Below are 27,150 nucleotides of genomic sequence, written 5' to 3' on the forward strand. Positions count from 1 at the left end.
TGCCATAAGTAACCATGCCTTGGGTGGGTCAAAATTTAGGGGTGGCGCGGGCCAAATTTGGAGGTCGCCGTCGTGTCCGGCGCGGTCAGTTATGACTAGACAACGATTTTGGTCCAAATCTGCCAAGGTAAAATTTTGGGCGTGGATGGCCCAAATTTTAATGGTGGCCCGTGCAAAATTTGTAGGTCGCCGTCGTGTTCGCCGCCGTCAATTATGACCATACACCGATTTCGAATTTCAAGGTCAAATTTCGAGGGTGAATAATAATAACAATTGGTTTTTGGGGAAAGGAAATTGCGCAGTATCTCTCTCATATATCGTTAGACACTTGAACCGCGCCGTAAGGGAAGGGGTAAAGGAGGGAGTGAAAGAAGAAAGGAAGAGAGATGTGCCGTAGTGGAGGGCTCCGGAATAATTTCGACCTCCAGGAGATATTTAACGTGCACTGACATCGCACAGCACACGGGCACCTTAACGATTCGCCTCCATAAAAACGCAGCCGCCGCGGTCGGGTTCGAACCCGAGAACTCAGGATCAGTAGCCGAGCGCGCTAACCACTGAGCCACCGCGGCGAGGTTCGGGGTGGGTGGGCCAAATTTTTTTTTTTGTTGAGGGGGGGGGGGGGCGAGACTAAGGTCAAAGAGCATGCCACCACGGTGAACCTTTTAGACATAGTACACGCTTTGTAGCTTACAGTAGCGTTGTTGCTATGGTAGGCGTCATACGGTTATTTCACTCATAATAATAATAAAGACCCTGAGTTTTGCATCGAGTGGGGCTTTCGCTTAAGAAAGCGCAGTATGTCTTGACAGGCCTAGACAAGTCAGGTCCGCGCACGCACGCACGCACGCACGCACGCACGCACGCACGCACGCACGCACGCACGCACGCACGCACGCACGCACGCACACACACACACACACACACACACACACACACACACACACACACACACACACACACACACACACACACACACACACACACACACACACACACACACACACACGCACACGCACACGCACACGCACACACGCACACACACACACACACACACACACACACACACACGCACACACAAAACACACACACACACAAATCTAACTGCTGCAGGACCCGCAGCTCGCATGTTGTGCTGCGTACATGAAATAGAAGCATGAGATTGCCGCTGACTCGTCTTCCGTGTAATTGGACAATAATCTAAGAGACGCGGAAAGTGAGAAATTTTTTAGGTACAAAACTAAATACGCTACCATGAAACTAACAGAAGCAATACACAGCACAGTGCAAGTAGGCTTCCACTATATAGGCAGGGACTGAAGTGAAAACACCTGTCTAAGTGGCGTGAGCATGTGTGGACAGCGGCAAGGGCGAGGCTAGGTTAGAAGCTAATGATCAATCGAACGCGCATGTGTTAAATAACTCCCCACAAGTGAAAGGAAACAAATTAAGAAAAGGTTAACCGAAACGATTAGCAATTAATAGCCCATTCATCGACGAAAGAACTGAGTGCCTCGCGGCACAAGTTCTTGCTCACCAAAATCGCTACAGGGCAAATCAAACACGCGAGTAAACATTTTCAGAGTGAGTAGAGACAAATAACAGAGAACTGTATAAGTGAAATTTCCCCTAGAAACAGTAGGCCACATCGGAGATTGCGCGTACTAACAACGCATGGGCAAATTCGCTGTATTCACCTCCATAGCGTGAACAGCAGTAACCCAGCACTGTATGATCGCACGACACGAATAAATCCCAAGTATGCCGCGTCTTACTCACTGCAGTAGCAAGTTCCCCATGAAAGTCAGCTTAAATAAATCTCAATAGCGACACGGTCGGCGCTTGTACTCACCTTCCGACAACTGCAAATTGTCGAGCCCGGACCAGCGTCGGGACCTTCCTGTGGAAAGCCACCGCTGTGCTACTTTTGGGGGTGCGTGAGCGAAGGCTCCAGCCTCGAGCGGCTGTGCCACCGGTGAAACACCCCACTTTCGCTACGTCAGCGGACGTCGCAAAAACGGCATCCACACCGCGAAAACTTCAAAACAGCAGTGACGCGGAATTCCCACAGCTTATGCACAGCACAGTTTAGCTGGCCGCCATAATGAGTAGGAAAACCCGCCCAAACGAGCGGTCTAGTTGACTGAACCGCCGCTGCGACTAAGTGAAAATGAGGGAACAAAGTACGTAATTTATTCTCAGCCTCTCGCCTCCGTGGTTCCTGGTTTTGAAAAAGCACGAACCTTATGTAATGCGAGGGTTATACCTGAGTCGCTTTCGGACTTTAAACCCTCATAAACTAAACATCTCTGTTCCAGGGCACGCCCGCACATTCCAAACACATTATTATGCTCTTAACCTGCGCCTCGGACAACACCCCATGGTAAGCTATCAGGGAAAAACGCGCGGGAAATGAAAAAAAAAATAACGGAAACTACTTTCTGCGTTCTCGAATTACGTGAACATTGGACATCCTGTATTCTCCGAGTCTGTGACGAAGAATGCCGAACTCCTTCGAGCCCACGACTAGCAGAGGTGGTACCGTGCTCGATGTAAGAGAGGCTGATGTCAGGTACGCGCAGCTGCTGCCTTAGTAGTCACTACCAGGAGCCGGCTTGGACTGAGAGCCGGACGTTGAAACGTTGGAGCACCGACAGAGTTGGATCGGCCACCTGCGCGAGATGGAACAAGTTCGAACGAATCGGAAGCTTGCCGCTGTCAAACAGCACTCCAGCTGAGCGAGGACAGAATGATTACGTCCAAATGACCGCTCGTCCCTTCCGCTACTGGTGGCTTGGCGTCGCGTTCTCGTGGCCTACTTGTATCGCAACGCCACTGGCTCACACCCCCGGGGCAGAGAAACCTCCTTTTATCGCGTTCTGCCACTGCCACGTAGACACGAGAAGAGTGCGCGCATTCTTGTGTGCATGCGCGTGTGCACTGTTGCATGCGTCTGTGTGTGTGTACACCACTTCCTAAACCACGTTTCAAAACCCGTGCAATCGCCAGTGGCCAATTTTCAAAACTACCTTAAAGTATCGCCGCCTATGTGCAAATAAAATTGCTGTTTTCCCTTTCCAGACAAAATTGACCAGCGTGAATAGTTTATTTTAAAGCCCTTGTTGGCACGAATATCCGCAAACCTTGATATTGATACTGCATTTTTTGGATCCTAAAAGCGTAGCATCTGTGCAAAAAACATCAAGCATGGGACGATAACTGAGGCAGAGGAGATCGTCGTAGCTCTAGCGGCAGCCGAGGGTTATCGCACCAACAAATCTCTCACAATCATAACGGATTCCCAAGAAGCGTGCAGACGCTACATGGTAGGAAGAATCAACAAGAAAGCACTAAGGATTCTCTTGAAAACGCAGCGAACCAACGAAAAGATCCAACATAGGATCTACTGGGTACAAGGACACGCCGGAGTCGAAGGCGATCTGAAGGCGGACAAGCTAGCTCGCGAGCTTACTATCCGAGCTGGTGCGTCAAACGCCTCGGACGGCCCGGAGATAACGGTAGACCTCACGTACGCAGCTATCCTCAACCTCATCACAGGCAGAAGACGCAAACATTCCCAGCCACATCCTCTGCTAACACAATATGAAGCGGCATGTTGGAGAAGACTCCAAACAGGAGCCTTCCACAACCTTCACATTCTACATAAGATGTATCCGGAGCAGTATGGACCTCCTTCCCGCGACGTCACGAAGATGCGGTGGCGCTGATGTTAGCAGCGACTTTCGCATGGTAGGCAAAACAGGTTCCGCTTGCCCGTGCCTACCGCAGCTGCCGCAGCTACCGGCGGCTGCTTCAAGCCTGTGCACTGCAGAAGCAGCATGTATTGACCAGCTGCGTCACTGCTGGATCCGCGTAGTAGCATAGAAAATATTAAATTAGCCTCGATAGGTTTCTCGCGCATAATGCCGCATTCGGAAACTGGCTGACAGGCATTGGGCCACGGTAGTAAAGCGCGAAGTCTGGGAGTCGATAGGCACTGCCACTCAATGCACTTAATAGCATGCAAGTTACTGCGTTCATTCACCTGAACATCAGGATAGTAGGCTGACAATTGCTCAAGGAAAAAAAAGACATATATAGCTGCACACGTACTTATCACCTTGAGCCGGAGTGCACGGGGCGCCGACAGGTTGACTCGCCCCCAAGGAATGCGTTTTTTTGTTAATAGCACACCATGTTTTAATGGCTCGTTTTATGGCATTTTATATTTACTTGGAACTGTTTCTTGATATGACGACGTAATTATTTCATTCGAGTAGAAAGAAGTTTGGTAAGTTGTGTCAATCTTGCGCGGTCGCGTTGGTGTGCTTAGAATAGCGTACCTTAAGTGTGCTAAACGCCATTTGTTTTTTATTGCATCATGCATGTGTCATGTTTCATGAGGTAATACATGATCGCGAAGCTTGTTTGGAAAGAAGCAGCCGCAGGCGTGCTACTAACAGACACGTGGCGAGATTGAGAGGAGACGCAGCAATGAAAAGTGTTTTCATTATTCATGCATGCGATATGTAACTAAACTTGGTGCAAATATGAAATTCCTACGCTAGTTTCAGTAATTCCTTTTATTTATAGCTATACCTGGTGCAGTTCTGGGTAATTATAATTAACACCGTCGTCAAGTCCCCCCAAGGTCTCAAATAATTGAGTAGATAGTGGGCAGTTTTTTTTATGCCAGCATGTACATAAAGCCCTGTTCTGTATGATGACGCGATTAGTTCTTTTTCTATATGATCAGTACTTAGCATGCATAGCTACATGAAAACGTTTCTTACAAAAAATAACTAACACAATACTGCACGTGTAGGGAAAAAAATCGAGAGATTTATTACGCTCCTCAACGTCTCAGGAATAGTTTGCGACAAATGGAATCATTTGATTTTCATGCGAATTACGAAGGTGAGTGATCCAGTCGCAGAAAATGGGAGAGGTCAGAAAACGAACCTTAAAGTTTATTCCCTCGTTTATGGCATCTTCGCTTTCGTTTGGTCAAAGAAATGCGGCACTGAAATCAAAGAAATTACCTCACAATTTTTGACGACCACACTTCTAAAATTCGTAATTTATAAATTTGTACTCAATATTTTGCTATAATTTTTCGTCACGAAACTAGACTTCAGGGCTAGGAAAGAAAATAATTCTAGAAATAAAAAATTTTCATCAAATCGACCAGCTTAACAAGAGGACAAGTCGGCCTGGCTGGTGCGTGGTCATGCGGCCAAAAACAGCGCTAAGCGAGACAGGAGATCAGGGACACGACGCTGTCCCCACTTTTCGCGCAGCGCGACACGTACGTATGTCAGCAGACGATGAGCGCAGGTCTGCTTCGACGAAACAACGCCAGCACTTCCCCTCACTACTGTCCCGAAGTAAAATCATTCCGGCTAGTGCAGAGTGTCAAAACTTGTTTTATTCAATGCCTAGCGCATAAATAAACGGCAGGAACGCTTTCTACATGTTTACTACTAACCATATATACAATACAGTGGCAAACTATTTCTCTTTATAGGCCGCACGTGGCCAACGCGAGCTCGTGTACTTCAACAAATTACAAGTTGGAAGCATCGACCATTGCTCTGATTCGCAGAAACTGGAAACGCGCCTACAAGCCTTGAAAACCCGCGCTCAACACCTATCCGCGACGCCACTCCCCGACCTTTTGCCTACCACGAGCTCGCTAGCGACTGCAGCGCCACCTCGTTTGTTTACAAACATGCAGGAGGTCTATAGGGATACATGTCCGTGGTGCGGGGCAACCCCCACGCTGTAACATATCACATGGGAATGCATACACAATGTAGCTTTCCGAGGTAACAAAGAGCCAAATGCGGAGCAGTGGGAGGACCGGCTAACCAGCAGCCAGCTCAAGGTCCAAAGAGACCTAGTGAGCAACGTATGCCGGATCGCCAGGGAAAGTGGTGCCTTGGACTAGGGGCGCCAACCACGCTCAGCCTGGAAGACATCGGCAATCTTCGGGCAAGCAGCGAGACTCCTTTATTAGAGCAATAAAGTTTATTCACTCACTCACTCTAGCATGATTAACTGAGCTGTGGTGAACGGTCGCATACATAGCCGCCCATTTTGCAATCAGAGGCCCCGTGTCAATATTTCCAAAGCGGTTGACGCACTCGATCGCGCGTCTCAAAGGCAGAGCTAAAATCTCGTAGGGCGGCTGGTGGTTATACGCTGGGCTGCTGGGCGACCAGTGATCAAGCACCGGCGTCCCAGCTTGGGCGGCCGGTTTCTGATTGAGGCGAATGCAGACGGCGCCGTGGCTGTGCGATAAGTGCACGTTTAAAACTTGGAGGATGGAAAAGGTTTTAAAAAACCGCTAGTGGTCGAATAATCCGGAGTCCTCCACTGCGCCAATTATTACGCACACACTCTCTCTCACTGCTCCTTTTGTGGACAAATGATTTTTTTTGTTGCGGTAGCCATAGGTAGATAAGCCGCGAAGAAGTGGGCGCCCGCCTGCACTATTGCCGTCTGAAGCGCGCGAACGCAGGGCTAGCCACCCCACAACTGAAGGAACAAATTCCACTGCGATTCTGGAAGTATATTTTGACTATATTTTTGTGTGCATGAAAAGGGGGGGGGGGCGTTAGAACTGATTGTGACTGACCTTTTAGAGTGTCAAGCTATCTCCACTTGTTGTTGTTGTTGCCTTGGTCACATGGCACATCCCCACGACGGGTATTTGGCCAAGGTTAAGTGGGGAGACCCCATAGAATGGGGCAAAACTGACGTCAAGCTAATGATTGTGCCTTGGGTGAAATTTCAGAGTAATTTAAAAGAAAAGGTAGAAACAAAATATCGGGAGAGAATATCTGAGAATTAAATAAAAAAAATATATGAAAATAACCAAAAGCTCTTTTGAATGCCGAAATTTTGGAAACAATTAGGAAGGGAATCTGCCGGTAGCTGTTATATAATTGTGGAGGTATTCGCAAACTTGATGCAATGCAAAACCTCTGGCGCTCGCGCCGAAAGAGCGGAGGAGGGGAACAGGCAAAGTGAGACCCAACTTCGTAATGGGAATTTCTAGGTGTGCTCTCCTCTGATGTGCAAACTTCCGGCAAGAGAGTAGGAAATAATAATAATAATAATAATTGGTTTTTGGGGAAAGGAAATGGCGCAATATCTGTCTCATATATCTTTGGACACCTGAACCGCGCCGTAAGGGAAGGGATAAAGGAGGGAGTGAAAGAAGAAAGGAAGAATAGGTGCCGTAGTGGAGGGCTCCGGAATAATTTCGACCACCTGGGGATCTTTAACGTGCACTGACATCGCACAGCACACGGGCGCCTTAGCATTTTTCCTCCATAAAAACGCAGCCGCCGCGGTCGGGTTCGAACCCGGGAACTCCGGATCAGTAGTCGAGCGCCCTAACCACTGAGCCACCGCGGCGGGGCAGTAGGAAATGCTCCAATGTCTCTTTTTCACCACAAGCCGCACAAAGGTTTGTGAGACGGAACCCGCATCTACATATATAAGTAAAGATTTAAACGGGGAATCCTTCACCGCATGAGTGTCATCGCTAACTCACACTTCCGGGTTTTTTGCACCTACGAGTATTCCATGGGTACATGGGATGTTGGTAGTCAACAGTAGAGAGTAAGGGATTGTTGCATGCGGCGGTTATAAACTGAAAACGCTGTAATCGAGTCATACCGAAAAGAACAAGATTAGGGATGCTACAGGCAACTGGTGCATTTAGAGCTAATTTTGCCGAAATGTCTGCTGCTTCATTTTGTAAAATACCGCAGTGGCCTGGTATCCAAACGAAGCGCACCTCTTTCACCCATCCAGGATTAAAAAACTTTAGTGACCGTCTCAAAAAAGCGTCTCGTGTGGACTCCAGCGCCAGCAAAACAGGGAAACAATCTGAGAGGAATATCACCTGAGAAACAGCTGTGGGAATTTTCAAAGCGGCCAGCCCCAGAGCCATAAACTCTGATAGAAATATGGTTGCGTAATTTGGGACTCTAACCGAAAAGTTTCACAAGAGATACTCTGAAAAAATACGAACCCCTGCCTTCCGGTCGGCCCCAGACGCATCTGTAGCAATTACAGTATGTTGCGGGTACTGGGCAAGGTGATCAAATAGGATTCCAGTTAATGTCCTTGCAGGCAGATGCTTCGCATTAGGTGGGAAAATATAATCAAAAGAAATATCAACAGGGGACGCTGCCGAACCAACTCTGCGTACAAAACTGAGATCCACACCAATGTTGGATAGAAGGTTCTGAGTAAATACAACTTGAGGGAGGCGGAACCTTGGCCAATGAGGAGTGAGAAAGAGGGCTGGATGCTGACGAAAATAGGTGTAGCCACAACAGGAGCCGACTCAAATGGCAGCAACAAAATCCCGACAGTTAAAAGGTGAAGACGGGTGTTAAGGTCGGGAATACGAGCCTCCAAGTACAGAACTGCGGTGGAAACTGATTGAGGGAGACCTAGGCAGAGACGCAGTGCACCGACATCGCACAGCACACCGGTGCCTTAGCGTTTTGCCTCCACAAAAACGCAGCCGCCGCGGTCTGGTTCGAACCCGGGAACTCCGGATCAGTAGCCGAGCGCCCTAACCTGTGAGCCACCGCGGCGAACTGATTAAAAATTGCAAACAGCATTTAGGCGGCATCCTTCCAGATCGGAGTTCAGGAGGCGTCTACATTGGGATGCGACAGAGTGTTGCAGCGTTGCCAAGGGGTCCACGGAACGAACGCCATAGACCGTTCGGCGCAACGCCTTGCCCTTTGGACAATTTAACTAAAGGAAATGACGCCTGTCTTACTTATCTCAGTGGACACCCGAACCGCGCCGTAAGGAAAGGAAAATGAAATGAAAATAGTTAACTACTAAGTAATGAATAATCACTAACTACTCATTAATTGTTGCTTAATCATTTCAAGTGACTCTTTAGTAATGCCTAGTATTAGTTTTGACTAGTTAACTAGTTAGTTGCTGGATGTAACGGACGCCGGACTGATCCATGGCCGCGAGTATGGGCCATTAAAGGCATTCGCCTTAATACCCAATTGGATTGGATTGGATTGGTGCAAACTTTATTTGTGCCTGCAATTGGGCGCTCGCGCGCCCCGACGAGGGCCTACGTCGTCTACGAGGTTGCCGTTACTCGGCGCGGGTCTCCACTCGCCGTTGTCGGCTCGCTGGGTCCCTGCCTTTCGAGCGCCTCGAGGACCTGCTGGACGGCCCATAGCTGTTGGTCTTGGTCGTCGTTCTTCGCGGCTGCCTCCAGCCGAGGCGGGATTGTTCTTGATCTTGCTTTCTTTGGATTTTTGATGCAGTCCCACAAGATGTGCGTTTGATCTGCCGTCTCCCTCCGGCAGACTCTACACGTATCGGTCGGGTAGGTCTCGGGGTACATGCGATGCATCAGTCCCGGGCTCGGTAGCGATCCGGTCTGGAGCTGTCTCAGTAGTACCGCCTCCGCTCGACTCAGCCTCGGGTGCGGGGGTGGGAGAGTCCTGCGAGCCAGGCGGTAGGCCTTCGTGATTTCGCTGCAGTCCGTCATGCGGTCCTTGGCTCCGAACCACGTCGGACGGTGTGTGCTGCCGGGGCGCGGTTGGTTAGCGCTCGCGCCGCTGCGTGTGCCGTCTCATTATGGTTAATACGCAACACATCGCTTATACACAGAAACGAGCCCGCAGTATTCGGGACAACAAAACCCGCAAGTGGGCAGAAGCCTGGGCCGTGCTGGGCCAGCTGAGGACCTCAGAGGCAGGACCAACCCTAATTACAAATAAGGCACTCCGTAACCTAGACTTGAAATTGTCGCGGCACTTACAGATTACATCAGCATATGCTGGGAGACAGGAATCATTCAGAGCAGCTGGAAACATGCCAAAGTGACATTCGTTCCACAACCTAACAAGGAACTCAACGTGGAATACCTTAGACCCGTTTCCCTCACATCATGTCTCGGGAAGCTCACGGAGCACGCGACACTGAGCAAAACATGGGAGTGGGTGTCGTCCTCCAGTAGGAGCGTGGGTGGGGTGAGGTCCGTGAAACACCGACGAATCTCAACTCTGCTGTCGTTGCTGGGCGTTCAGCAATGAGTGAGTGCAGAACTATTTTCTCTCTAAAGTTTTAGACGTCTAGTCCAACTTGCGGGCTATAGTCCAGACCTCCAGCGGCCACGGCTGCACGCCAAGCCGACCACCCGGACTACGTCGTCCAGATCCTCGCTGGACCTGGACGCGGCCTGCCACTGCTCCGGTATGGGATTCCGTGTGTGGGACTGCTGTGGTTGTCTGACAATCCCGTGTTGTGAGGTACATAGTGCTCGTCTGTCTCTGTACCAAGGACATATGTTTCGGTGTATGTATGTGTGGATTTCATTAAGAATAAAGAGGTTTGGTAAGATATATGTCTGCAGTTGCCTTCAGCCGACAGACTGCTCAGTTTGTGGTCGAGTTGCGCTATAGAGCTTTACGAGTCATGCTTCGACCTACGGGTTCATGATGTGTTCGCAATGAAAGCGGTTATAGAAGGCAGTGCTCCCACGGGCGGGTTAACGGGTGCAGCCACCGTAAGTAAAACGCGCATCGGTGCGTTACGTATTCATGGGCGGGGCGTTGTAGCAACCCTTTTTTCCTGGCGCGCGCGCGTGCACGAGATCTGGGAGTGATGCATTATATTGTGTCACCGCGATCTTCCCTGTCAATGAAGCTAGTTCAAATATTTTTTTGCGGTGGGCCGACTGGCGATGGAATATCTATTGATCACCCCCTTTTCTTGAACTCGGTAAATATCGTTGCATGGCCCCTTCAAAGAAAAACTTGAAGGTCGTCCGTTGAAAGCTGCCACATTGTGAATAAGGCTCCTGTGTGGGATCTGAAAAAAACTTGGAGGACTTCTAAATCACATCCTTAAAGAAGAAAATGCGATAGCACTTAGGTTGCCTGCTATGGTGTATAAAAATGGGTGTCTAATATTTTAGAGCCGAAGCTCTACTCCTCCCACTTCGAGGTGATGTCGCTCCGAAGAATGACCTTCAAGCGGCGGAGCGAGTGCGGTTGTGACGTCATAACGCGTGACTCGCCGCGCGGTTTCGCAACTGCGTGGAACAACGTGATTCACCGCTCACCTCTCTGTACATCTGAGGACATAATAAAAAGCGTTAAGAGTTGCTTCGCAGATAGCCATGGGGGAGTCGCGCATTGGAACTAGTGCTTTGGCTGTGTATAGTAGACAGCTTATTGAATCTGATGAACCTTATGATGATGCCTCTTAAATCAAGCAACAACCAAGTCGTTGATATGAAATAAAGTTTAACAGCAGCAAACCATGTCTTACCATGCTTAATCGAGCTTCCGCTCTGTAAACTAGGTTCATCCGGGATGAACCATAGCCAATTTTTTTCTTGCCATTTTCGCTTCGAAATCTCTGGCTGGAACCCGTTTCATTGCACTTCTAAGGTATACACGAGTCGTCACCTGCTTGAGTGTTCGGGCACCTTACACTAGATAATCCTATAGGATTATACTAACCCAACTAATCCACCTTAACTATTTCTGAAGTGGGCCTACTTACAAAATTTTGGAGCTCATTTGGAATTTTGAGGGGTGGGCCAACTTACAAATTTTAACGGCTTTCAAATTTAGGGGTGCCCTGATTGGTGCAGTGGTAGTCACGTGGTGTTCGCAGGAAGCTTTTATACGCCCACTGGGGCGGTGGTGCAGCAGTTAGAGGGCCACAGAAAGGGGTGTTTGAGATTGGGTTTTAAATGATTGCACAATATAGAATGGAGGCCACCGAGCGTCCATGCCGCGATCGAGACATCAAAAGCGAGCGGGAAATTTACAACACATTTTTAAAAATTCCCGCTTTCGCACCTCGCAGCGACGCGCGGTGCAGGGCTTTCGCGCTAAACCTGGCACATGACGTCACATCGCGCAAGTGACATCAGCAGCCGAGGGTTATCATTGGTTGAAAGCGCCAAATTCTTTCAGACGTCACGCGTTACCATGGTCGCGAGCGGCAACTCCGCGCGCCGCAGCTAGCGGAGGTAGGGGAGGGGCCGAGTAGGTAGTGTCGCCGGAGGAGCGCCGGCGCTTTGGCGTGCGAGAGAGGAAAAGGCGCGAAGACGCGGAAGTTCAGATTTTGTCTGCATAAAACTCAGCTTCCACAAAACGTATTAAAAAATTCTTTCTGGAGGGTAATTATGAAGCGGCGCCTTTTAACCTACCAAACATATCCCAACTTTATTGAGAGCTCCTTTCTGGGTCCCTTTAAGCGATATGCCACGGCCCCGGCAGGAGTCTGTTTCAAACACAGCGGCCTGTGGGGCTTGCGAGACCGGGGTTGCTCTTCCCGAGATCCCGCAAGGCTCATGCGCAGCGCCACGATAGGCAGGGGGCAACTGCATCGAAATTGGCACTGGTGGGCAGGCTAATATTACCTTAAATGTCACGTGACATCTCTCTACTAATCAGAGAATTTCATGAAAGAGAAGCCGGAAATTTTTTTGTGTTAACCTAAATGCAATAACATTAAGCTTTTAATCACTTCATTATTGGTCAGCGGTTCAGTCTCATCTCCATGCCTATCCCCGGCCAGACATGTACCTGTAAAACTCTAGACTCCAGACAAGGCTGCGGAAGTTTTAGTATAGCCCGCTACTGCAAACAGAAGTTCCCTGTGTGAAAGGCGCACGTGAAATACGCAGGTTCGGCAGCCATTGGTACGCAGCTGCCTTCACGTTTTATAACACACAGGGCGGATTCGGCGGCAAAAAATATGCCAAAGCCAACCAACGAGATGCTGACAAAAATACTGTGCTGTTGTGATGACCCCCATAATGCGCAGGTCCACACGGGACGGAGAGGCAAAGAGACACCGTATGGCTCAGTTTAAACAAACAGGTATATTCAATAATTACACATGATGAAGATTATACATCAGAGGCTGGGGCGTCCGAGCTTACGTGCCGACGACTTCATGGGGGCGATGGAGTGGCTCCGGAGTTGGGCTCGAGCGGTTGCTGGCAGAAGCTGCACGCCGTCGGGGCTTCGGCGCTGAAGGCCCTCTTGGCGAATGATGTCGTCCTGAGCGTGTATGCAGTAGAATTTCAATAGTCGTCCGTTTCTTCGAGGATGGTTCCCAAACCCTTCCTCTTGTGTCGTTCGGCTTGGAAGATGAACAGGAGGCGAGCTTGTAGATGATGACAGCAGAGCATAATTTTACAACAGAACAAACTTTGCACTACTTTACTCATCGACCGGGCAGGTTAGTGCCTAAGTAGCATCACATTCCATACTAAGCATGGAGCCCCAGCTCAGACTGCACTGCATCCGTTTACATGCGCTTTTAAGCACTTGATTAACAAAGGACTAAGGGCGGTCATTTCCAGTGGCCCGCCCAAAGCATCAATTCTCCAATCCAAAATAACATGCGAGATGGGGACCATCCCTTGGGCTGGGCTTAGCCTCGACCCCAGAGTCTGTTAACAATACAGACTAAATAAACAACAAAAACGCCACCACTCTCTCTCAAGTGAGAGTATACACAGGCTCTCTCTTCGGAGCTAATTCACTAGCGCCTGTCTTTCCACATTCTTGGCGAGTACTGCCTGTCCGCCATGACAGGTGTCCGTCGCGGCCCTTCTGGGAAGCTGTGGGTGCCTTCCCGGCGATAGCCCACGACAAAGGGGGGGGAGGGAAAGAATGTCGTCTTCGCGGTTTCGCATAGCGTCGGCTGTGGTACGGCGCGCTCTGGCCCGCTGACAGCTCCCTTGTCCTGGAATGTAACCGGAAATTGGGGAGGATAAAGCCTGTTTCCCCGGGGCGGCGGCGGGACCGGTTTTTCTGGTCGTCACTCAAAGAGCATGGCTGGGTAATTGATGATGCCGCTGTCACGGGTCTCCGTCTATGCCGCGCCGTCGAACGTGGATCCTCGTAGCACACACGGAATGTCACACTGTTTGCTTTCCTCAAAAACCATTTTCTAAGTTTTATTTTCTTAATGACGAGCTGGACGTTATCGCAACACTGTCTGAAACCGCTGCAATACATACGCTCGGAAACTTAAATTTCTCTAGCGAGATATTTATTTATTTTTATTTATTCAAGTTACCCCTAAAGGCCCTCCAGAAGAGGGTATTACATAGGGGGGGGGGGTACAATCATAAGTAATCGCGATACATTTCAACAAGTAAGTGTAACAAAAAAAAACGCTAATTAAAACATAAGGCATCACACAAAGAAAAATTGAACACTAACAAAAACAGCAAACATTTACACATTTCCGTCACAGCGAAGAAGCTCTTGGAATTTTTTTATTGTCAGTTTCTGTGGCGATGACTGATGGCAAACTATTCCATTCAGTGATAGTACGGGGAATAAATGAATTGGCATAAGACGATGAATGACAGTTTACGCGTTTAACTTTGAAAGAATGATCACGGCGTGGAAAGAGAGCATCAGGTGACTGAAACAAATCACGGCGAAGGGATGGGTGGTGATAGAGCTTATGGGAAAGGGTTAAGCGAGCAAGTTTACGGCGATATGACAAATCTTCCAGTTCGGCACGTTTTTTTAATGCTGAAAGACTTGTGAAGGGTGAGTAGTCGGAAAATATGAAACGAACAGCACGGTTTTGCAAGGATTCAATGTTAGTGATAACGTAGGCTTGAATAGGGTCCCAAATGGCCGCAGCATATTCGATTTTAGGGCGTATTAGAGTTATATAAGCAAGCTTTTTAACATGTATAGGGGCGTATCTGAGGTTACGTTTAAGAAAACCAAGTGAGCGGTTAGCAGATGCTAGGGTGAGGTCGATATGGTGATGCCATGTTAGGTCAAACTGAAGGTGCACCCCAAGGTACTTGTATGTTGATGTTAGTTCCACAGTATTGTCATTTAGAATATAAGTGGTTGGAATGCGAGCTGTACGGCGAGTGAAAGATATTAGTTTAGTTTTAGAAACGCTTATTGCCATTAACCATGATGAGCACCAAGAGCTTACTGCGTTCAGGTCAGATTGTAGAGATATATGAAAAAAAGGGCGGGGAGGGGGGGGGGGGGGTTGGTAAGAGGGGTACATATTGATATATACAGAAAACTGCAACACGGAGGTTGCAAAAAGCTCCATTCCGCTTTCATTTTCGCCCCGGGTGCAAAGTACATTGATAACTGTACCATTAAAAATATGCATTACGTAAGCTGGAGACGGGGCACACGGTCGATCATTACTAAATACTAGAAACACACCTTTCATTTACTGAGGCAACATAAGCCTATGCGCGTTGATTGCGGAACTAGAGATACTTTGCACCAGACTTCACGGGAGTGCCACATTTGGGTCTAGAAGCTACCTTCAGTGTGTGCCAGAACAGTTTGCGATAAGCGGATTAGAAAAATGTCCAAGTATTTATTCTTTTTCTGCCGCGCATTCTCGTCCCAAACATGGAGGCTGCCGCGAAGTGCAAAGTATGCACATCATATATGGTACGATGGAGAATGCGCTTGCCAGTGACGACACATTGAACTATGCTGACGCGCACTTAACTACTAAAGCCCAGCTGGACTGACAGGTTATCAGGCTAAGATTGTAAATATTGTCATTTTAACCGAAAACAGAGCTTCATTAAAGCATAACATCCCGTAAAAGAGAAATACATTAGATACAGAAATGCCGCGGTCATTGTTCCTGCGTCGAGGGAAATCCTTCGCCAGCCACGACAGGATCACCACTCATGTGAAATAATGCTTTTACAGATCCCATAGAATGGTCCACTGTTCTGGAGGAATCTCCTAAGGTGGAGTAGATTTGTAATAAAGGAACAATTACTCATTAGCATCCACCAAAGCGCAGCCATACGGCTACAAAGAAAAAGCTACACAGCTACACACACGTACACACAAACACACGCACACGCACGCACGCACGCACGCGCACATACATACACACACACGCACACACACACACACACACACACACACACACACACACACACACACACACACACACACACACACACACACACACACACACACACACACACGCGCGCGCACGCACGCACGCACGCGCGCGCGCGCGCACACACGCGCACACACACACACACGCACACACACACACACACACACACACACACACACACACACACACACACACACACACACACACACACACACACACACACACACACACACACACACACACACACACACACACACGCGCGCGCGCGCGCGCAGGCATATGGCACAGCACTCGCTTAATCATATACTGTTACTCGCTGCCCATATTGTTAACTGGAACTGGAGTCATTTCATTTACTGTCGGCCAGTTGTGAATAAAACAACGCAGTTATGCAACAAGCACAAGTAGCTTTATTTCAAAGTTAAACAAAACAAGTACCTTTCAATGTCACTGCACCCAAAAAGATGAAAAGGGCGGTCGCAGTCTGCCCTGCTGCTGAAGACCTGAAACAAACAAAACGCGCAAGCACAATAGTCATGCCACTGATTCAAATTGCCAGCATGCTTCTGTCTATAGGCAACCCAAAACCTATAGAGCGTCTATAAACAATCTGTAGATTTATGGCGATACACTTTTAGTAGACCTGTCTACAGACAGTCTAAGTCCTATGAATATACAAAACGAAATATCAATAGGAAGGCAGTAGAGTCTACAAGAAGTCTATAGACTGTCTATAAGACCATTTTTGTAAAGGAAGCTTCCCGCGCCGGGAGCATCGCACACTAAAGCGGTAACAAAATATTAGGGCGAACACACGAATAACATAAGAGATGCACACGAAGGCTGCACTGAACTACATCGAAAGACATTCTCTACATTTGCATATGATCAAATTTGTCACGGAAAGATTTTGCATGTTCAAGTGAGTGAGTGAGTGAATAAATTTTATTGCTCTAATAAATGAGTCTTGGTGCTTGCCCGAAGATTGCCGATGTCTTCCAGGCTGAGCGTGGTTGGCGGCCCTAGTCCAAGGAACCACTATCCCTGGCCATCCTGCATGCGTGGCTCACTAGGTCTCTTTGGACCTTGAGCTGGCTGCTTGTTAGCCGCTCCTCCCACTGCTCCGCATTTGGCTCTTTGTTACCTCGGAAAGGTACATTATGTATGCATTCCCATGTGATATGTTACAGCGTGGGGGTTGCCCCGCACCACGAACATGTATAATTATACTGCTCCGGATACATCTTATGTAGAATGTGAAGGTTGTGGAAGGCTCCTGTTTGGAGTCTTCTCCAACATGTCGCTTCATACTCTATTAGCAGAGGATGTGGCTGGGGATATTTGCGTCTTCTGCCTTTGATGAGGTTGAGGATAGCTGCGTACGTGAGCTCTACCGTTATCTCCGGGCCCTCCGAATAATCGCGGATTTCAGGCAGTCATTGGTAAGAAAAATTAAAGGGGACACTAGGACCGCCTGAAAGGTATGATGCGATAGCGTAACCCTTAACGTCACGTAGGTGGCCCACCTGCCTCATACAGGTTGCTTTCTGGAGAAAACCTACCAGAGCCATGCCCGTGACTTTTCGCTCACGGCACCGATGCCGACCACGCAAATACCAGATCTTCTGGAGAACGAGGCCTTTTAACTCCATCGCGTTAATATTCACGACCTTTCGAGAAGAGCAAGAGGCAGGCCCTTACCTCTTCCACGAGATAGTTTCATGCTTGTATGATGCGCCCGCACACCAAGCAGTGTAGCAGGGCATACTCTAGTGAGCATAATGCTAGACGTAATTGCAAAACGGATGAAGCCCATACACCTGGCATGACTCGCTGAAATTTACCGTGAATTCAAGGGGTGAAACGGCATTCGAACATTACCTAGGCCAGGTATTTCGAAAACAAAATCAGAGTAACGCAGAATTGAAAGGGCGTTCAATCTGTTTCCTAGGAATGTAGGAAATGATGGTAAGAACAACATGCTTCTTTCAAGAAAAATTCACGAATTTTATGTCGACGTTTTGGCCTAATTTTTAGGAAATATGAATACTTGAAAAATTAGGTCCTCGCGAAGTTTATTTCATTGTATCTGTGACCGTTGTGTGACGTCAATTGTGAATTTCTTAACCTAAAGTTTAACTGAGGGCAGAAACTGCAGGAAAGATTTCGTTAAACTAGGTGTCAACCACAAAAAATTCAGCCGTGGCATAAGTATAAAAATCAATTTTGTAGCTAATAAAAATTTCTTGGTACAGCCTGGTGGTTACAGCCAACGGCGAGTTGCTAACGAAGGGCAAGAGAGGATGCCCTGTAAAGTGAAGAATATTTGCCGGTAAACCGCAACAGCACATGATGTGCCTAGGGAGTTCAGTGTCAGCTGGCGAGGCGTTACAATTTCTACGGCGCTCAGTTCTAACCATCTCCTCTATTGCACTGCCCCATGTGCTTTGTTTTGCTTCGTCGTTTGGTGCAATAAAACTAAGCAGAAACCAGCAAGGTGCCCGTCGTTTTGGAGGACAAAGCTAAAGTAATTGCTGCCGCGGCAAAAGAGCATAGACTGTTTCAATAAGGCCGCCGTAGGGATTGCTACGCCTCTCCAAAGAAACGTCACCTTTGTTCGAAATTTCGTCGAAACATCGCATAATTATTTTATGTACGAGCTTTGACAGCATTAGCTGTGGGCAACAAGCCTGTCCATGCTTTAGGTCTGGCGTTTCCATGTTGTGTTTGCCAACGAGACTCAAGTTCCTTAATTAACGGCATTGTATAGCGCAACTTTTTGGTAATGAGCCGTCGTGTCGAGACGTTGGTTCTTATGCACATAACCTACATTGCTCACATTACTTATCCGCCGTGAGGGCACAGTGGCTATGCGAAGACCCCCGTGAGCCATGCAAAGGAAGTGCACGCTAAGGAACCCTCAGGTGTTCCAAGACTAATGCGGAGCCGTCCACAACACCTCTAATAACCCATGAGCCGCTTTGATACGTTCAACACATTCACCACGACATGCTTAGGTATGGCGCGGTGACGTCACGACAGCTCAGTGAACTCTTGTGCATCGCTCACCCGGCAGCGGTCCTCCTCAGACGAAGTACATCGCAGCCTGGAGGGAGTCGAGCACCTTGACGTCCTCCACGTACTCTCTTGGAGACCGAGTCGGCGCTGCCCTCGGACGAGGCGCTGCTCAAGCAAGACACGTCCATGCTCGCCACGAGGTTCTTGGCCCGGTACGCGGCCAGGTGCGCGTAATAGACGGGCGCCGGGATGCTCACGCTGCGCGCGCAGCGGGCGTACGTATGGCAGAGCTAGTAGCTCAGCTTCTCTAGCTCGTCGACCGTAAAGCTGGAGTCGTCCCACACGACGTAGTAGTGCGACGGCTTGCTCGTGCCCCGCACCACAGACGCCACGGGGACGATTACACCCGCGGGACCGCAGTAATGATGTCCTAGTGGTAGACGACAGACCTGGCGTCACATCCCCGCCACTAACTTAGGAATGAAAAGGAAGAAATGGGTTTGGTCAGGGTATGTAATGCAAAGGGAAGCCAACCGCTGGTCCTTAAGGGCAACGCAGTGGATTCCAAAAAAGGGAGGCATAATTCATTTTTTCTCAGAACCGGCACAGACTGGAACGACCTTCCTAGCGCCATCGCTGCCATTTCTGACATCTACAACTTCAAGACTATTCAATTTTCTGCCATTTTGAAAAATAATATTGTATAACATGCACTGTTTACTTTAATGTACCTTACCACTCCTTTCTGAAATGCCTTCGGGCCTTGAAATTATTCGAAATAAATAAATAGATCAATAAATAAATCAAAAAGTTGGTGTCAGAGTGTAGTAGCGACAAAATAGTCTGATGCGAGATCGAGCCACGTCGCATGTTATATTTGGCGCATATTTCAAATCCTCACCGAAAATTCCCATACAATTTTCATCGCCTGTAAAACGCAAACGCTAGGTTCGATATGGATGAAAATTGCGTCTTAAAAATCAAGAAAAGAAAAGCGAGGAAGTGTTGCGGACGAAATTTCGGTATTTGGCTTAGCTTTTTTTACGACATGGCATGAAAGACCGGCATATCTAAAACCGCAACATTTTTTGGATATATAAACGGCCGTTAAACATAGTGGGCAGCAAATTCTGGCCGCCATTTTGGTCCCGAACACCTGCTATTGTATTAGCCAAGTAGCCAGGGATGGAGGACGAGAGTACAAAAGAGCACAAATGGGACTGAGCACAGTATAGAGGACCATGTTCCCAGAAGAAAAAATAAGAAAATCTGAGTGCAGGGCTGAGAGGGAATTCGCACCCTCGAACCTATTACGCCTCCCCGTTCCCCGGCGCTTTTGTTAGAGGGGCGCGAATTGGAAAAGGTTGCTGCAGCTAAGGGAGCTTGCAAAGGGTATGGGGTATGGTGCTCTCCCTATCATACGCACAGCACCATCCGCTGTGAAAAAATGGTGGCGCGAATTGGAAAAGGTTGCTGCAGGTAAGGGAGCTTGCAAAGGGTATTGAGTATGGTGTGCTCTCTATCAGGCGCACAGCACCATCCGTTTTGAAAAAATGGTGGCGCGAATTGGAAAAGGTTGCTGCAGCTAGGGGAGCTTGCAAAGGGTATGGGGTATGGTGTTCTCCCTATCAGGCGCACAGCACCATGCGCTGTGAAAAAATGGTGGCGCGAATTTGAAAAGGCTGCTGCAGCTAAGGGAGCTTGCAAAGGGTATGGAGTATGGCGCTCTCCCTATCAGGCGCACAGCACCATGCGCTGTGAAAAAATGGTGGTGCGAATTTGAAAAGGCTGCTGCAGCTAGGGGAGCTTGCAAAGGGTATGGAGTATAGTGCTCTCCCTAACAGGCGCACAGCACCATGCGCTGTGAAAAAATGGTGGCGCGAATTTGAAAAGGCTGCTGCAGCTAAGGGAGTTTGCAAAGGGTATGGAGTATGGTGCTCTCCCTATCAGGCGCACAGCACCATGCGCTGTGAAAAAATGGTGGCGCGAATTTGAAAGGGCTGCTGCAGCTAAGGGAGCATTCAAAGGGTATGCAGTATGGTGGTCTCCCTATCAGGCGCACAGCACCATGCGCAGTGAAAAAATAATGGCGCGAATATGAAAAGGCTTATGCAGCTAAGGGAGCTTGCAAAGGGTATGGAGTATGGTGCTCTCCCTATCAGGCGCACAGCACCATGCGCAATGAAAAAATGGTGGCGTGAATTGGAAAAGGCTGCTGCAGCTAAGGGAGCTTGCAAAGAGTATGGAGTATGGTGATCTCCCTATCAGGCGCACAGCACCATGCGCTGTGAAAAAATGGTGGCGCGAATTTGAAAAGGCTGCTGCAGCTAAGGGAGCTTGCAAAGGGTATGGAGTATGGCGCTCTCCCTATCAGGCGCACAGCACCATGCGCTGTGAAAAAATGGTGGTGCGAATTTGAAAAGGCTGCTGCAGCTAGGGGAGCTTGCAAAGGGTATGGAGCATAGTGCTCTCCCTAACAGGCGCACAGCACCATGCGCTGTGAAAAAATAATGGCGCGAATATGAAAAGGCTTATGCAGCTAAGGGAGCTTTCAAAGGGTATGCAGTATGGCGCTCTCCCTATCAGGCGCACAGCACCATGCGCTGTGAAAAAATGGTGGCGCGAATTTGAAAGGGCTGCTGCAGCTAAGGGAGCTTTCAAAGGGTATGCAGTATGGTGGTCTCCCTATCAGGCGCACAGCACCATGCGCAGTGAAAAAATAATGGCGCGAATATGGAAAGGCTTATGCAGCTAAGGGAGCTTGCAAAGGGTATGGAGTATGGTGCTCTCCCTGTCAGGCGCACAGCACCATGCGCTGTGAAAAAATGGTGGCGCGAATTTGAAAAGGCTGCTGCAGCTAAGGGAGATTGCAAAGGGTATGGTGTATGGTGCTTTCCCTATCAGGCGCACAGCACCATGCGCTGTGAAAAAATGGTGGCGCGAATTTGAAAAGGCTGCTGCAGCTAAGGGAGCTTGCAAAGGGTATGGAGTATGCTGCTCTCCCTATCAGGCACACAGCACCATGCGCTGTGAAAAAATGGTGGTGCGAATTTGAAAAGGCTGCTGCAGCTAGGGGAGCTTGCAAAGGGTATGGAGTATAGTGCTCTCCCTAACAGGCGCACAGCACCATGCGCTGTGAAAAAATGGTGGCGCGAATTTGAAAAGGCTGCTGCAGCTAAGGGAGTTTGCAAAGGGTATGGAGTATGGTGCTCTCCCTATCAGGCGCACAGCACCATGCGCTGTGAAAAAATGGTGGCGCGAATTTGAAAGGGCTGCTGCAGCTAAGGGAGCTTTCAAAGGGTATGCAGTATGGTGGTCTCGCTATCAGGCGCACAGCACCATGCGCAGTGAAAAAATAATGGCGCGAATATGAAAAGGCTTATGCAGCTAAGGGAGCTTGCAAAGGGTATGGAGTATGGTGCTCTCCCTATCAGGCGCACAGCACCATGCGCAATGAAAAAATGGTGGCGTGAATTGGAAAAGGCTGCTGCAGCTAAGGGAGCTTGCAAAGAGTATGGAGTATCCCTAGTAGCACAAATTGTTGCTGAAACATTGTACCAATATTACCTTTTTAGGTTGCACCAACGTGGCTAGCGTCCTCCTTTGGCCATGTCAAGACAACATACATACAGAAACATTGCTGCGACGTTGTCTACAACATTGCATCGATATTTAGCATATGTACAACAACATTGCAGCAAAGTTTCATCCACATTCACAAAACATTAAAATCAAACATTAGTCACGTCGCCACAACATTCAGGGGACATGCTTGTGCAGCACACATGCAGTTCATACTAGACGAAGTTCCATAAAATATGCTGCACTAAAAGACAAGACTAAAGGAGGGCATGTAGAAACATTGTAGCTGCAGTTTAGTATTCTTTTTTAGGGCAGTTCTTTTTACATAATGCAGTGTTCTCAGTAAAATGGCAGGAAGCAGTAAAATAATAGCTAGTTTAAAAAGGTGCTTGGGCTATAAGAGACGCCATAGTTGAGTTCCCTGCATAATTTCAACCACCCGAAGTTCTTTAATGTGCACTGACATTGCGCAGTACATAGGACATTGCATTTTGCCTCCATCGGAATGTGGCTCTTGTAGTTCGGATTGAGCCCACATCTTCGGGATCAGCATCCAAGTGCCCTAACCACAGCTGCAGGGTGGTATATAAAGTACACTTTGCTGGAAAAAAATATATTTATCATGAACAAGTTTTTCCTGTCAGTTATGAAATATAAAACGCATGAATAATGCTTTTCTGATCTCAACCACACTTTCATACAAAGTGGGACAAGCAAGGTGTAATTGTAGCAGAGAAAGGTTTGGTTTGTGGGGGTTTAACATCCCAAAGCATCTCGAGCTATGAGAGAGGCCGCATGAAGGGCTTCAGAAATTTCAACCACCTGGGGTTCTTTAACGCGCACTGACACCGCACAGCACACAGGCCTCTGGAATTTCGCCTCCATCGAAAAGCGGCCGCCGCAGCCAGGATTCGATCCCGCATCCTTGGGCACAGTAGTCGAGCGCCTAACCACTGCACCACCCCGGCGGGGCTGTAGCAGAGAAAGACTGACATACAAACAAAAATATTTATTACTAAAAAAAAATGTTTGGCACTTAACAAATACAAAGATCAGAACAATACCAACAAACTGTGTCATTGAAAGTTAAAAGCTGGTGAAGAACACAAGGAAAAAGATGACGTCACAGTAAAACTAAAGCTCTCATTTAGTTGCATGAGAAGTGCTGGTAAAACAATGCATACACCAAGTAATGAAATGCAAAATTCAAGGTGACACTGGCTGACAGAACCATTACAAATACAGGTTACGGTAAACAAACCATGCATTGAAGCTGGCAAAATGTAGCTTGGTAGCAATTTGCCATGTTGTAGACATATGCCTAATACAGCTCCAATCACAATGCTACATTCACTAGGAAACAAAGCATGGCAAAATTTCTCAACACCAAGTGTGAGTCCGAGAAGCTACTGGCATTTCAAAATACTGATAACAAGAACAGTATAAGCAATGATCAATTCAAACAGAAAGCAATAAAATTGCTGAAGCATGAAATTCTGACTGCTTTACTACAGTGAGTTTGATGGTGATGTAGTGTAGGAAGCACGAGTGCAGGGGACGGGGCCAGTAGAGCCAGACAACTACATCACTGCACCGTCCTCGGGCGGTGTTTCGGACCAATAAAAATGATGAGGACCCTTTTTTTACCTGCCAGCCAGCATGTCACTATCCTACACAAAGAGCTCCCCAACAGTTATCTCATTCCAGACGCTACTGGCAGATAGCTTGGCAATGCAGCTTTGCAAGGCTCTATCGGCCACTGAGTGGCATACGCCACTTTTGTTCTTGACAGTATGTTAAAATGTTCAATGTGCAAAGTCATCAGACAAAATATTACTGTTTTAACTGCCCAGGTTGCTAAAAAAGTGAAAAAAAAGAAAGATACAAGCTTGGTTTAAAAGAAAAGCAATAAAAAGCACACAAACAGCATAGTATAAAGGGGTAATAATAAATAAATATTGCAATGATACCAGTTCACTACACCGGTTAAATATTGCTTCTAAAGACTAGAGGCAGCGACTAGCAGCACATACAAAGAGAACAATTAAGATTCTTCTTTTATGAAAAGAATACAAACTTGCCTGCACGTGGCAGAGCAGACAGAAACAACGGATTAGTATGCGAATAGTGCAGCGTGAAATAAAAACAGTAAACATTAACTGCAACAACACTGATTCACCACAACAATGAAATATTGCTGGCAGGAACTAAAGGTAGTGATAGCAAGTAGGCACATTGATAAAAAATCTAAACAAAGCTGGCTTAAACAATGAACAGCATACAGACAGCACAGCATGAAGTGGTAATAACAAATAAATGCTGTAATGATACCAGTTGACCACACCAGGTAAATATTGCTGCCAGGGACTCGAGGCAGTGAGCACACTTAGAAAACTTGTGATCAATGTTTCATGAATAAAAAGATGCAAGCCTGCTTCCAGAAAGCACAGTGAAGCAGAAACAATAAACAGTACATGAACAGTAATAACAAATCTTATCGGCAATAACAGTTTCATCACACCAGTTATATAGTGCTGCTAAGGAATAGAGGTAGCAACATTGCCTGCATAAACCTTAACATTGATGTACTGCTCTTCATTCCACTGGTTCCATGTCAGCTTCAGCCCTTACCAATCTGGCGATCTCCCTGAAACATAAAGGAAACAAGCTGCTTCTTGAAAGAAATGATGCTTTCTGTGACACCAAGAATTAACACGTATACCTCATTTTAAGCTCTGAAAGGTAACCAGAGAAAACTAGCTTTATCATTAAGCACTTGAGGTGCAACATATACCACAATATATATAATAGCCTTTGAAAGTCACCATAAATTTACTTTTCTGACCATGCTGCAAAACGTGGATTCAAATGTAAACAGCAAGAGCATGTTTACATTTTCTTTACAACTAAATATGCCCTGTTAAATACCATTGACAGAATGTACTGTTGGTAATGCCACAGAAAGAAATACAAGAAATGTTCAGTGTATTTGCGGCCTTTAGGAAGTATGCACACACCCTTCAGTCTGGTGCATGGCTTAAATGAGCTTGCAGCTTGGGTTCTTTTGGTCCAACATGAATGCCGCAAAGAGGTGACAGCAAGAGAAAAGAAAACACGAATAGCCTCTATTTGTTGTTTGAACGAGAACAACATACACTCTGTCATTCTTTTAAACAGCCTGTCATGAAACGTCTGCTTCGCGAAAAGTTTGTCTTAATATAAAACAGCATGACTTTTCGACTTCTCTATTACTTATGCAGACCATTCACAAGCAATTACTTCTTCATGCTGTGTGGCAAGTGGGTAAGCAGCATATAGTGGAAGCTCAATAATTAGCCAGTGCCATGACAAGCAATGCGGCGGCTGCCTCCTCTGCTCCGCATGACCTTCAAGACATGCAACTACAGTAAAAGCTCATTATTTCAACCCCCATTAATTCAAATATCTGAGTAATTCAAATTGTCAGCACTGCCCCACAGCCAACACCCATCTACTATGTCTCGAATGCTTGCCAATTCAGGCATTACAGGTCTCGCAATGATTAATCCCAATGGGATCCCAAAAGCAGGTCACATTTAGGTATTATTCACACAGAACTGATTGTGAAAATGGCTTTTTTCAATCATGAACTGCATTCTGCAGAGATGACTATGTATCTCTGAGATATGCACAACAGCAAGAGTGACAAATGGATGGCCTTAATTATGACCCAAAGTATGCCAAACACTTAATTTCGGCTTCACTTTTAAGAGCTTCGGCTGCTGGCTGCGCATCAGCAAGCCAACCAAGCCTAGCTGCATGCCATTTTGGATGCTCACCGACAGCCATGTTGGTGGCATTGATTATTTCCCTTGCTTCCACCCGCATGGTTCTTTCATTACACCGACACTGTGTGTTTAAGTGCCAGCCAGATGCTGTGCAGTCAAGCCTCCTCAAACTAGGTGAAGCTCCTTTGAGACTTGCACCATTTTAGAGCAGTTTTGCACTCATGCTCTCCATAGTGTGCGCACGACACAGCATAAATGCAAATGCAAAAAATTGCTATTGTCATGCTGTTCTCCAGCAGGTGACCATTTCCAAGTCTTTTACCAAATAAATATATTTTGATGCAAGCAGTTCTTGTAAATTTTTTTAGCTTATTGGATAATTCAAACTTCTAATAAGTCAGATATTTTTTTCCAGCCTCTGAAGTTTAAATTATTAAACCTTACTGCATACAAATGATTATAAGGTGAAGGCAATAAGCCCTAGAACTATTCTTAAGAAAAAGCAACGACAGAGAGGCAGAATTTGTGAAACCATACAGTGTGGTAGAACTCTAAAGAAATGTGCAAACGCCAGCATTTATCTTAATTTGCTGTAAGGAGCTATGAAAAAGAAAAAAACTGAAAAAAATTTCATACCGCTTTTTGCATCTAGAAGGAGCATACCGCAGCCATTCTGCTACGCACATCTGAATCTGGCAGTCCGTTGCTTTCGGAAATGAGCTTCGAAGTGTCTCTGCAAGAAATAGCACAATTTAATTGCTTCCAGAGACCTCTGGAGTACTTGCACTCCATTACAAATACTTGCACAGTTGAGTATTAC

The 27,150-nt window shown here is 47.3% G+C and overlaps 1 protein-coding gene across 1 annotated transcript in view; it reads right to left on the bottom strand.

The window, feature by feature from the left end:
- Nucleotides 1-24,998: 24,998 nt before the first annotated feature.
- The window catches only part of LOC144095462 (uncharacterized), a 52,736-nt gene continuing 50,584 nt past the window's right edge, over nucleotides 24,999-27,150 (bottom strand). Inside the window, exons 9-10 of the mRNA XM_077629192.1 lie at nucleotides 26,967-27,063; nucleotides 24,999-25,210 (exon numbers count right to left, since the gene is read on the bottom strand). Of these exons, the coding sequence (XP_077485318.1) occupies nucleotides 25,159-25,210; nucleotides 26,967-27,063 (149 nt within the window). The 3' untranslated portion in view covers nucleotides 24,999-25,158. The remainder of the gene's footprint in view (nucleotides 25,211-26,966; nucleotides 27,064-27,150) is intronic.

The sequence above is a fragment of the Amblyomma americanum genome, chromosome 6 (assembly GCF_052857255.1).
Source record: "Amblyomma americanum isolate KBUSLIRL-KWMA chromosome 6, ASM5285725v1, whole genome shotgun sequence".
Taxonomy (NCBI): Eukaryota; Metazoa; Arthropoda; class Arachnida; order Ixodida; family Ixodidae; genus Amblyomma; species Amblyomma americanum.